General features: G+C 37.6%; 1 protein-coding gene across 4 annotated transcripts; it reads left to right on the top strand.

Moving 5' to 3' along the window:
- Positions 1 to 1,204: 1,204 nt before the first annotated feature.
- LOC129261920 (uncharacterized) lies at positions 1,205 to 13,491 on the top strand. Of its 4 annotated transcripts, none has more exons than XM_064101613.1 (6): positions 1,205 to 1,335; positions 4,733 to 5,005; positions 6,280 to 6,887; positions 7,264 to 7,382; positions 8,333 to 8,560; positions 11,078 to 13,491. In XM_064101613.1, the coding sequence occupies exons 2-6, from the start codon at positions 4,794 to 4,796 to the stop codon at positions 12,176 to 12,178; spliced, it is 2,268 nt and encodes a 755-aa protein (XP_063957683.1). In that variant the 5' UTR covers positions 1,205 to 1,335; positions 4,733 to 4,793; the 3' UTR covers positions 12,179 to 13,491. The 4 variants fall into 4 exon arrangements, with proteins under 4 accessions (XP_063957683.1, XP_063957694.1, XP_063957703.1 ...); XM_064101624.1 differs by having other exon boundaries at positions 1,306 to 1,367; XM_064101633.1 differs by having other exon boundaries at positions 1,330 to 1,488.

Here is a 13,491-nt window from a genome sequence, read left to right as displayed (position 1 = left end):
AGTAACTGCACTTCGGAGTGGTGATGGTTCAAATTTGAACAAGAAAAATCAGCACTTCGAAGTGCAGTCACTATGCAAGCTCCATAAGAGCTATTTTTAGCACTTCATTTTTTTAGAGTGTACATGGCCCTGATGAGAAGCGTGGGGTGCTGCGTGTATTATTTTTCATAGGCAGCACCCCCAGGAATTCTGGAAGGTGTGAAAAAATGGAAAATTGTAAATGTATATTATTACAGAAACCCCCTATTTTTTTTTGGGGGGGGGCCGGCTTGTCAAATTTCTCGGGACGAAATTAAAGACCTTCATTTCGTCGAAGCAAGCAAAACCTTCAGTTTATAGGCAAGCTTTTTTTTTGCTCGTAAAATTTCGGGACGAAAATGACCTTCATTTCCTCGAAGGAAGTACGGGTCATTTTAAGGGAACTTCCACTTTGAGATCAAATTGTTAAGTTGGATGAAGTTTTGAAAATGAAGCAATAAAAAAAGGCGTACTTGCACATTTGGCTAAAAGCGAATATTTCCACACTTTGAATTTAAATTTCCTTGCGATCACACACGCTTACCATTCATTCCATGTTTAAATCTAGCTAGGGTTAAAAGTACGTCTACCAATTATGAATACAGACTTATGAATTACAAAATTATGGCATTCACATTTTCATTAGGCCTACTTTAGTGAAATAGTGAATTTTTTTACAACAAAATATCTTAATTGAAACATTTTTTTTTGGGGGGGTTACACTTTCTACACTATATTATCATTACGAATTTACATTATTTCGACAGCAAAAAACAAAACAAAAACAAACACTGGTAATCATCAAAGGCCCCTTAAAAATAATAAATAAATACAAAAAAAAAGAAAAACAAACAACATGTATGACAGATTATCCATTATTTCTTTCATGATTTAATCTTTAATGGAATTTAATTTATGAGCGCAAATTTATTATAAAAAACAAAACAAAGTTAAATACAGATCTTTTCTAATTGCTTCATTTTCAAAGTCTCATCCAAAACAATTTGATCTCAAATTAGGAGTTCATATTTTGACATATTTCGCATGAAGCGCCAAAATATGAACTCCTAATAATATTGTCTTGTTATTTGAACAAAGGATTGAATGTAATCCATACGTACATTAAACGGACATTTATATTCAAAGTGTGGAAATATTCGCTTTTAGCCAAATGTACATGTGCTGTACGACTGTGATCATCAGTCATCAACTGCATTTAATTCTGTATTCATTCTAATTTAGAAACCAATTTTGGCGTGCCATACAATTTCCAATAAATTAGAAAGGTAGAAAGGGACTTCTCGGGAATTTGCCCAGGTAAGAAACATGGGAGAAACACGGGAATGGTGGTAAATGTAAATTAATTTCGTGATTTTTATTGGCATTACAGCACATATTCTGTCAACTGGCCCTTCGGTCACAACTTTCAATCTTTCGTGCTTCCTTGGAGTCGGACAGTGACCAATATTTGTGAGTACGGTATAGTGAGTCTGAGAGAGACTGAGTCTGAGTCAGTGTAACCGGATCTGAGCAGGAGAGGCGGCGGGGCAGGTCTGGCCGTTTTCGACGCGACGATACGAGACGTGCATGTGCGTGTCGGTTTCATGCCTCTCGATATGATAGTGACAGTCAATCAATGAACAAATTAGGTTACTTATAATGATATTATAACCTTGTTCTCTGTTGGTTACTACTTCCTGTGTGGTAAAATAAGGTTGGCAATTAATGTTTGGCGTATTTTCTCTTGTTCTGCAGAACAAATGCTTGATTTTTATACGCCCGTCTGTTTACTGTAACGTTAGGAGTGTAGCGATCCCTGGCTTGAGGGTGAGGACTCCGTGATGATATTTAAAAATATTTTGACATATACTTCTTCATCACGGAGCCTTGAAACTCTTTCCATATGCATAAGCAAGACCTACACACCCGGATGGATTTCCCTAGGAAATCCATGTTTACAGGGTGAAATCGGTTTGTATGTGATATTAGTCTATGAACAATCATACGCCTAATGCATATGAAGGGATAAAAATTATTTCACTATGAATGGCAAAAATGAGAGGTTTCTTACCAGACCGATCTTGTGTAGATCCCTCGATCCGGTTGCCAACAATGCAAATACAATAGACTTGACCCTTGAATCGCTTCGTCATGACGTACCATCCATTATCGATGTAACAAAATGCCGTTTTGAAGAAGAATTTATAGATAAAAATTATTATTTAACAAATTGTAAAATTTAATACATGATTATAAATAATTACTATTATAATGATGATGCCTTTATTGGTATGATACTGAAGATACTGTTAACATCTCCTGTATATATTGAATTGCATAAATGCAGGCGAGACTCACTCGTCATCCCCGACCATTTGCCAAACAGCAAAAGGTAGGGGATGGGACTAGAGGTATGTGAGGCGTACTCATAGACAAAATTTGTGATAAAAAATGTAAAAGTAAGAGAGTTTGACTTACCAGTCTTTCCCCCCGAACCAAACGTTGATCTTCCTTCCGTTGTTGCTGGAATTTATCTTGGACTCAACGATATCTTGTCAATTATTCGAGGACTCTTCGGTAAATCGTCAGAATGTATGATGAAATTTGTCATGATCCTCAGCAGCGCATAGACTTCTACGTAGAGGATGTAACGCGCCCTCTTGTGCTCAATTAAAGAAAGCTAACGGAAGCGACCACACCACTGTCCTCTACAAAGCTGTATAAAAATGCTTCTCACCACAGATACCTGTTTCCGGTGATGCTTCTATTTCGGAAATCCAAGATCCAGCGATAGTAGTCTCTTTCTCCCCTGACACACAATATTTTATTTTTATTATTTTATACATCAGAATAATTTTAGCGCCATCAGCTTAGTTTATTCTATAATGAACTGTATCTTGTCGTATGCTGAAAGGAAATATGATGCCTTTTTTTTTTGGGGGGGGGGTTATTGCTTCTTTTCTCGATCCCCGATGCCTCTCTTTTATTGAGTACTATCATTGTAAGGGTTAATTATTAATATTATTATTTTGGTTTTCTATTATTTTTCATATTATTATGGAATATTCATCATCATATCACTTTTGTAAGCCAACATTTTGTACCATCCTGAAATTAATATGGGTAAAGGCTGAAATGTGAAAAGAATGGAAGGGGCAAGAAACTCAAGACAAAGTGATAAAACAGAACATAATTACGTTCCAATTCTTTTTAATGAGTTTCTTTTATTTATCCAGGATGGGGAGCACATCAGGCTCGTGCCCACCCCCTCGAAAGCCATAGAACACATTTATTTTGCATCCATTTTGTTTGATAATTTGTACTGTTAATTTAATTTGATTGTAATCCTTTATGTTTGGATTTGAAATCAATTAAATTAACTTGAAACTTTCCCGCCCTCCCCTTGAAAATTGTGATCTACCCCTAAATAGGCCTTTATTGTGGTAAGTGATTTTTTATTTTATTTATTTCTTAATGAAAATCCTTTAGGTTAGGATTTTAAATCAATGAAAACAAACTTGAAACTTCATACTGTATAGCGAGGAGCTGTTATCATAATAAATAAATAACTAAATCAAATAAATCAAAATCAAATCATAATTGTGAAATTATTCGTTACATAAATCTCCTTCACGGGGGGGGGGGGGGAGCTTGTTATTTTTTTCTGTAAAAGAAACCACCCCCTCCCCCTATGGAAAATCCTGGATTCTCCCCTGATTAGACCCACAGTAAAGTTTGTTATTCTGAATTTCTGTTACATAATAATTTGGAAATTAATGCCTAACTTTGTGAAAAGTATTTCTATCGTCAGGTTCATTAATTAGAAAAGAATAAGGGGCTTTTTCATCAAGAGTCCCATAACAGAAAATTAACAAAATCGAAACAACTGAATTTCTCCTTAATTTTTTTTTATTTCATACAAAAATGTCTTATTTCATTCCACTTTCACAACTACTAGTATCACTTTTGACTTTGTATAAACATGAAACAAAATTGCAAATTTGTCTTGATTGAGGCTATCAAGACTTCCTTACCAGAATTCATTACAAGCAAAGTTTCGTCGAAACATCAATGGTCAGTGGTCCAAACGGGTTGATGAGCCTCTATGGTTTCGTGAGTTCTTTTTTCTTTTTCGATTTGTCACTGTCGAACACAATAGACGTAATGGAGGCAGATGGATGAGGTTCACGTTGAGAAATCGGTGAGTTTTTATTCATTTTTTATATCATATTTATTAATTTAAAGTCATATCTGTCAAAATAACAGTTTACATCAACGGATCAGTTCAAGTATGAACTGATTCGCGATGCTTTGGGCAACAGATGGGGGGAAAATGACCAATGTATATTTTAACAATAGAGAGGTATACAGCCGAGAACGAGGTTATATTATAACCTCGTTCGTAGGATGAGTGGCGAGACTGTCAAAGGCATTCTACTTATAATAGAGTTCTAAGAGTGATTGATTATTTAATGTGCATTTTTGCCCATTTTCGCACAAAAATATGCTGCGTTGCTATGTATCCCTGAAAACACCTCTTTTTGTTCCTGGCAAATGTAAATATTCCTGAGTCAATCCTAAAAACCATCCTGTAGGGTTGGCATCTCTGTATTGGAGTATTATCATGCAATCTACTCTGATGCATGGCAATTTGCATTGATTTCGAATTTTTTGTTTCCCTTTGGTAAACATAAAATGTTTTCTGATTCAACAGAGGAATGGATGTGCACAGAGATTAGCACAAAGGAAGATGACAAAACCTCAGCTGCACCAAGATGGCATATTACATCAAGCCACCGGATGGATTTGGAACCCTTGAGAAGTTGCGAGTTTATGCCCTGAGGCGGGTGAACTTTCTGGTTGAAGTCGTGAATTGTGCCGAAGCAACGGATTTCCAGGAACTCTTGGAGAAGGGCGCGACTGCTGTGGACTCTGATTGCCTCATAGAGGGTTCTAAGAAAGACAGAATTTCACACTTTTTATTACGGTGAGTGAAAACTTGCAGAGGACTCTGGACCAGGGGCCCGTAACACAAAGCTTAGCAACGATCGTAGAACATTTCTCTACGATTGATTGCATTGACTACAATGTGCAATCAATCGTGAAAATCAAGCGTACAATCAATCGCTAACCTTTGTGGTGCGGGACCCAGGAGGTGTTTCACAAAGACTTTAATTGACTTGGAATCATGTTTAAATGTCAATGCGCATGCAGTCTCTAACACATAATCTTATTGATGATACGCAAAAGTGTGCATCTTCTGATCATGATGGGTTATATGCCGCATGCAACTGGGAAATAAAACCCAATTTTTGAAACCTTTTCGAAATACCACTTTGATGTCCAAAATTAATGATATTATTTAGTGTTAGTAAGATTGGTTGGTAATTTATGGACGAAGAGAAGGTAGGAGAAGAGTAGGAGGATTGGGTCTGATATGAAGGATGCGCTGATTGGAAAAGAGAAATAGAGAGGAAAAGTTAATTTTATGAGTGTGAGGCAAATGTGGCCGCCACCCCTGCTTACTGGGTCAAGACTGGATTAAGACTGGATTATTGAAACCCTTAAGGCCACCGCACACCTTACGACTGTTCGCCATCCGATTTTGGAACAAACCGCATTTTGCTCATTTCTGAAAATGTGAATGGAACATATAATTTTATATGAGGTTAATATTAATTGAAAGAATACAAGTATAACCATTTTGAAAGATTGCAAGCCTTTATTTTGGAGTAAAAGCCAAATTAGTTTCAAATCGTAGCCAATTGTACGACTGCTATGACGTCATTACGACTAGATATTAAATTTGCTTTTATTCTAAGAAGGATGATAGCATAGTCACAGATTCGAATATAGGTATTCGTACAATGATTTTGAACATAACCCAGTAAGATATTTCAAGTCTCAATATTAGCATCAAATTCTACTACGTTTTATTCCAAACTTGAGTCGTAGACCAATCGTAAGGTGTGCGGTTGCCTTTAGATTTACTTCTATTACTTTTCAATTTGAAATTTAACAAAAAATGCAAATATAATCCCTCTAATATATACTTTGGTAGTGATGATAATAAGACATTGATTTAGTGACAGTCGTCTAGAAATATTCTCATCCAAGATGTACTGTTATTGATATTATTATCCTACTCTTAACCGCTGCTTCTGGGTAACTAGTCACCTCTTTTGGTTGCATGCTTGACACTGAACAAATTTCATTCTGAAGAAAAGTAACAGTACAGTACATGTCTTTTGCTCCTACCAGACTCATATGCAGTTCTGATGCAGAGCTGTCCACTTTCTTGTTGAAGGCTGAGACAGAACTCTTCTGCCACAGGTTCTCCTGTATGATCTCGGACGAACTTGTGAAATTCTTGAAAGCCACCCATCGCTTCCTCTGCAGACTCCAAAGACATCATGAACTAAGCTCTGCCATACCCGCCCAATCGGCTTTCCCGCAACGGACCCTTACATCCATATCAAGATCCCATGAGGCGTTCTCAATCGCTGTCAGTAATCTCCTGCATGTCTTGGACGCGATTCTTGAGGCTGCCGGATCCTGGAAACAGGCAGTGAAGCTTTACATGGACTATTCATCCAGTGTCTTTGCTGTTCCTTTTCAACATGCCCTGTGTTTGGTGGCCTCTCGTCAGGTGATCGTACACAGGGGTGTTGCCTTTGTGCCATTCTGGAGTCTCCATGTTGTAATGGCAGCCATGTTTGAGGATATTCTGCGTGAGGGAATCAGGGTTGCACGTCATGTTCCCAGTCGTTTCCTGGATGATTATAGGATGAGGAAGATCTCAACAGAGGTCCATGCATCTTATCTTAGATCTCAGTCAGGACTCAGAAGCAATAACATCTCTGCTCCAGGTAATCCATTTTCGTTTCCCAGTCACAAAGACAAAAGCAATAACCCATACTCTTTTCTCATTGTGGCTTCTTAACCCTGGAATATCATTAATCCAGACTCTCTTTTTCCCAATGCTATAATGTTTCTTCTTTTTCTTCATCATCTTCTTCTTCCCAGTTTTTAAACGACTATCGTTAACAACATTGTACTATCCCTAACCCCATACTAAAATAATTCTCCTTTTCTTCTATTCCTCCTCCCCTTCTTCTTTTTCTTCTCCTTCTCCTTCTTATTCTACTTCTCCTCTTTCTTATTCTTCTACTTCTGTACTTGTAAGTTAGTTCTTGCACTTTGATAGGTTATAAAGTAAAGATTTTCATTTCAATTTTTCAACAGGAGATAGCAATACTATCCATGAGTGTGATATAGACCACCTTCATCAACTTTTCCCTCCGTGTATGAGCCATCTTCATCGGTCGCTGAGGAGGAAGCACCGTCTACGCCATTTTTCAAGAGTAAGCTTGCATCTGTAATCTTTATTTGTGATCAACAAATGAGAGTTTAATTGATGGTTTGCACATGTTCTCTAATGATACTGTTTTAACCCAAACAAATTTGCACATTGCAGAGCCATCTCATTTATATTTCTCATCATGTCATCCCGACTGTACTGAACTTCGATGTTTTGTCATTGAAGGAGATGATGCTACATGGTTTGGGACATATGATGGCATGCTTCCATTTTTATACGCCCGTCGTAGACGGGACGTATTATGGTATCACGCTCGGTGTCCGTCCGTCTGTCCGTTAACTTTTCCTTGTAAACGCAATAACTTCACTTTAGTTTGACTTAACCTAGGCTCATATAATTTGGTGTGTATGATACTAGCATGGATCCCAGGAAGCCTATTGATTTTGAGGTCAAAAGGTCAAAGGTCAAGATCATAATGACATGTTTTCATCTTACCCTTCTGCAGTCCTTGTAAATGCGATAACATCAGTTTAACTTAACCTAGGCTCATATAATTTTGTGTGTATGATACTAGCATGGATCCCAGGAAGCCTTTTGATTTTGAGGTCCAAAGGTCAAGGTCACACTGACATATTTTCATCTTACCCTTCTTAAGTCCTTTTAAACGTGATTACTTAAGCTTAACTTAACCTAGGCTCATATAATTTGGTGTGTATGATACTAGCATAGATCCCAGCAGTTCTATTGATTTTGAGATCAGAAGGTCAAAGATGAAGTCGCCACCTTCCACTTTTCTTGCTTGACCAATAACTGCATTTTCTGCCTTACAGGCAGGTGTATTATGTGCTCGCCTTAGCGACACTCTTGTTTTATATTTGATATGTTGATTATATACAACATGGGCTGTACTGTTCTTTATCTATGCTCTTAAAATTGAATCCATAGTTATGATTAATAAGCTTGTCACCTTTTTATGCTTGATGTATCATTCAGATCCAATATACACTCTTCTTGAAGAGTATTGGTCTCCCTGTTGATGATGCCATCCATTTCTGGAAGAGGGAATACTGTAAGCCACCTTCTTGCCACGAGAACCAAGGTGGAGGATGCCAGCACTCGTGGGTCAAGGATGAAAGACGATACACCTACGGCATCAGACACCTGTATGGGTTGAAAGGCTCAAAGACTAACTACAGAGCTCACAGCTGCAAGGCAATTCAGGTAATTAATACAAGTAAACTTGCATTTACAGCCTACTATTATACAAATAGCGAATAGGCATGAGTGCGATGGTGCAAGATTTTGCACGAGGTGAAAGAAAGATGCTGTATTCAACGAGGCGTTAGCCGAGTTGGATAGAGCGTCTCTTTCTTTCATCGAATGTGAAATCTCGCACCATTGCACAAATAAGAATGTTTGCTATTTGTGTTGTACAATGCCTTGGACTTTAGCGAAAATATGAAAAAACAAGAGTTTTTCCCTGCAGTAATCTATGAAAAGGAGGCAATTTTGAAAGTGAAAAGTAAAATCCCACAAGCGCACATGACCTCGGGCAGCATTGTGCATTTAGCCAGCAGGCTATACACGTCTTTCACCTTCATTTTTCACTGAGGGCAATGATGAATCGTATTGTGACGTCACCTCCTAAAGCCGTGCAATGGTATATTTTGTACCATAGCGCGTACAATGTATGAATAATTTAACATGAATAATAATTTAATAACTACAATATTCAAGATAAAAAGGGAAATTAATTATTGAGGAAAAAGGTATGTCTTAAGGGAAGATTTGAAGCCAAGAACACTGGAAGCATTTCTTATAGAAAGAGGGATAGCATTCCAAGTCTTGGCAGCTGCTACAGCAAAACGTTTTTCGGCAGAGGAGAGTTTTGACAAGGGAATGCAAAGTCTGCATGTGTCAGTGATTGAACGAAGATTACGAGAGGGTGTGTATAATTTGATGGTATTATTAAGATATTCAGGTGCCAATTGATTTAGAGTTTTGTATACATATAAACTTACTTTAAATTAAATACGTTGGAATAGAGGTAGCCAGTGGAGTTCCTTAAAGTAGGGGTGTAGTATGAGTTCGGGATCCAAAGCCAAAAATTAATCGAGCGGCACGATTCTGAATAACCTCAAGTTTTCTTCTATCCCTAGCTGACAAAAAAGTATATAAACTATTGCAGTAATCTAACCGAGAAAGAATAAGTGCTTGCACAGCATGGTGACATGTCTTAAGATCAATGAATCTACAAATTTTGGATGGTACATCATGTGTGTAACGGTATGAATGTTTTACATTCAGTCTCCCATTTGCTCGCATACAAAAAACTAAGTAGGTGTTGTACAATATAATTTGAATATTTGCCAAAGTCTGTGGCCTCAATCGATTCAACTTAATAGGCAAAGTTACTTGTAACAACAGTGATGATAATAGTAATAAGCGACACTCATATGACATTCAGAGGGGAATCCAGCCTTGGTCATAAAATGTTTTGGAATGGAGAAAATAAGTAAAACAGAACGGTGAAAGTTTGAAAGAAATCGGACAAGCAGCAAGAAAGTTATGGCCATTTTAAAATTGAGATCCCTAAGACTGTGTAGATTTCAAATTGGCAACTGGGTTAGTAAATTTTGACAAGGGACAAGGACGACTTTCCCCATAGGCCTTCTACTTAATTATCACAGATTTGTGGTTTTCTCCTAAATACTCATTTCCCTGGGCAGTAATCTGGTATTGTTTTATGCCCTCATGAAAGAAAAATATGATTTTCAGTAAAATTTTTGAAAAATTTACATTTTAGCCATTTTAAGCATTGGAGTCCTTGCCTTACATCACTTTGACATCACATATGCAGCCAATTTGAAATCTCCACGGGTATAGTGATTACTAATATTTACAACTTTTAAAAATTCACAACTTTTGTATTGTTTGTCGGATATTGTTCAAACTTTCACCTATCATCTTGTCCGATTTTTCTTTTTCTCTAACAACAAGTTTTTATTTGTTTTGGATTCCCCTTTGATACAATGTTTCTAAGCACTGCATTATCTTGGATTTACCACAGCTAAGCACAGCTAAGTTTCCAAGCATTTACAGAATTCTTTCCTCAGGGGTACCCATTTACTAGACCTGGGTGAAGAGTGGCAAATGTGGATGATCACTGATCACGCTGCCAGTTAATGCGGGTGCTGTGGTGGGATTGGAACCCTGAACCCTGTGGTACATAGTCTGGACACTTATCCACTGCGGCAAAACACCTCTCCAATGTTAAATAAAATTGAAATATCGAAACCTCATTGAATTGAAACTCAAATTTAAATTAAAGTGACAATGTATTACAGTACATCTACATGTAAAAATATTGTTTAAAAGAAATATGGGCTTTACAGCCGTGGATCCAGGATTTCTTTTGAAAGAGAGGATGCGTTTGGCCCCAAAATTAGACAAGCATAAAAAATGGTAATCGCTCCCTAATGAGGGCATTTTCGACTATTCTTTTGTGTGCAATTTGTATGGGGTGCGAGCACCCCCCCCCCCCCTGGGTCTGCACTTGCTTTATAAAGTTACTTTCAACACTAAGTGAGATTTGCCCTTATAACTATATCAGTTTATTTTATTATTATTTTGGGGGGTTATCCATCTTTGTACATTCACTTAATTGTCCATTTTAAAACACAAATCCCTTTTCACTATAAAGAGATGTTGGCAGTTTCTCACTTCTTTGCCCTTTAGATGATGCAGCTTGGGTATGGTGAGGAAGGGGGATGCCCTTTCAAGCACTTTGATGATCCGAGTCTCCAGGGACTGATGGACATTGAGGAGATAGTGGGACCACGGAGAGAAGACATCGCCTTGGAGAGACAGAAGGAGAGATACAACACAGCTTGCGGGAAGTGGCTGCTTGCCAAGCAGTCATTGATAAGGGAGCGATGTGACAGGAAGTCATTGTGTCAATCAGAAAGCGTCTCAAGCTCTCATCCAAGGGATTGTGGGATACGAAGTACAGAGGCCAAAATAGCAAGAGGCATCTCCGGAGATGGACTAGTCAAGCACAGAAGGCCGGGCTTTGTGAGTTCAAAGCAGGTGTTCTTTAAAAACACTCCAGCTATGTTGATTCAGTCAGATGATTCTTTGGTAAAGGAGAGTGATCAAGGCAGTTCCGAGATGATGGCTTTTGATGAACAACTCATGCAACGTGGAAGTCATTGCATGAAAGAGTCATCTCCTGATTTGTATAGCCACCAGGCATCTTTAAATACGAACCCTAGATCAGCTTGCAATAGCCCAAATAATGCTTGCCAAATGATGAATGAAGATGTAGCTATGAAAGATGATAAGATGCATATTCCTTGTAAGGACAGCTCTGAAGCAACTACTCCATTGCAGTGCAAATCATCAACTGTCAAAGGCAGAGCATCCAGTTGTCATCCTTGTACATCAAACAGTCAGATAAAGATCAATGCTTCGAATCCGGGAAGTGAAATGACACCTGAGTATCCCCTCAAATCACCCCAAATGACATTGTCTGTGAGTGTGACAGAATCTAATGTGATCATGGACAGAACTTGCACCACCAATCAAGTTGATAGGAAAAGGAAATATGGATGCTTGCATGAAACTGATTTAGTTCCAGCACCCTCATTTGAGAGAAATGTTTTAAATAGTCATTTGAATGTCCAATCAAGAGAAGAGAAAGTCTTGCCGAGTAAGGTTAATCTTGAAAACAATTTAAATAATTTCGATGTAAAATTGGAAGAAATCAAAATTCACAGACCTTCTGATTTTTACTATGGTATTAGAAGAATGGCTGGTCATTTTAATCAGACAAGCTAGTTGAGTAGATAGCTAGAATATATTTATACGTCTGCAACTTTGCAAAGGAATTTGATCATGGGAATTTACAAAGTACTAAAGTTAATACTTTCTTACAATATTACTACGTGAAATTACATAGAATATCAATATTTGTTGGCAGTCCTTCCAGTGCATCGGTTGGCGGCCAGGGAAGAGGATAGCAAACTTAATCACTGTAATCTAATGGTTCCTCCACCCAACCAACTGATGCACTTGGTAGAAATATAGCGTGAAGACAAATAAAATGACAGTCATGAATAAGAATAACGATAAAGATATGGTAATGGAAAAAATAACAAATGTAATGCCTTAAAAGATGTATTACCAAAAGTTACAATCAATAAAGAAAATATCAAGCATATCTGTATATTTTACCCCCTGGCCTTCTCTGTTTCACCTGGCTTCATCTGAGGACCTACCCTGAGGCTAAGGCTGAGGACAAGGTGGAGGCTGTTACGGTTAGGCTAGCTTTTTTGCTAAGGCAAGCCTCAAGGAATAAAAATACTGGTTGATTTTTCTTAAAAACATCCAACAAACTAATCACTCATTTTAAGAAAAAAACTTAATCATTGTTTGTATGACAGGTAATGACCTTGTTGTCATGTACTTGTTTGGACTGGTTTCCCTTAAATCAGTTTAGGAAACCAGTTTAGAGGGTCTTTTTGCATGCATTCTCATCACCGGCTCCTGAACTGGTTTCCAGAATCACTTCACGTAAAGTAATCTTGTTGCTATGGGAACACCCTCAGTGGGGCCACATGTTTTGGGTAAAACTTGAAATTGCTGCATAAACACAGTCATTAGTATTCTTCACACTGTGGATACTGAGTAGGGCACCCAAAGACTGGTTGTTTGTGTCCTTATCCAAACTTAAACCAGTTTGAAGACTACTTAAGATTGCTTCCAAGACTGCTTCGAGCATCCCAATTACATGTTAAACTGGCTTCCATTAAACTGGTTTCCATTAAACTGGTTTAAGAAAGTAGATGAGAATGGAGTATTAGTTAGATACATCATGAAGTATATTTTATATTGAGTGCACAGTTAGTACACTTATGAAAGCTTTTGGTATTCAAAATGCTATTTGATAGAGTGCAATTCGAATCTGCCATAAAGATTAACTTTGTTTTAGATCATAACTATTACCATTATTGTCTTACTCCAATGACATTGGCCACATCTATGAGCATAATGTGAGATATATATATAAAGATGTTCATTGTCTTTTACTACTCCTTATATTATTGTTTGTTGCATAATGATTCAGATAAATTATACCATTCTACCTCAAA

Source organism: Lytechinus pictus, chromosome 1 (genome assembly GCF_037042905.1).
Source record: "Lytechinus pictus isolate F3 Inbred chromosome 1, Lp3.0, whole genome shotgun sequence".
Classification (NCBI taxonomy): domain Eukaryota; kingdom Metazoa; phylum Echinodermata; class Echinoidea; order Temnopleuroida; family Toxopneustidae; genus Lytechinus; species Lytechinus pictus.
The sequence above is the reverse complement of the archived record's forward strand: the minus strand, read 5'-3'. Positions and strand labels throughout refer to the sequence as shown.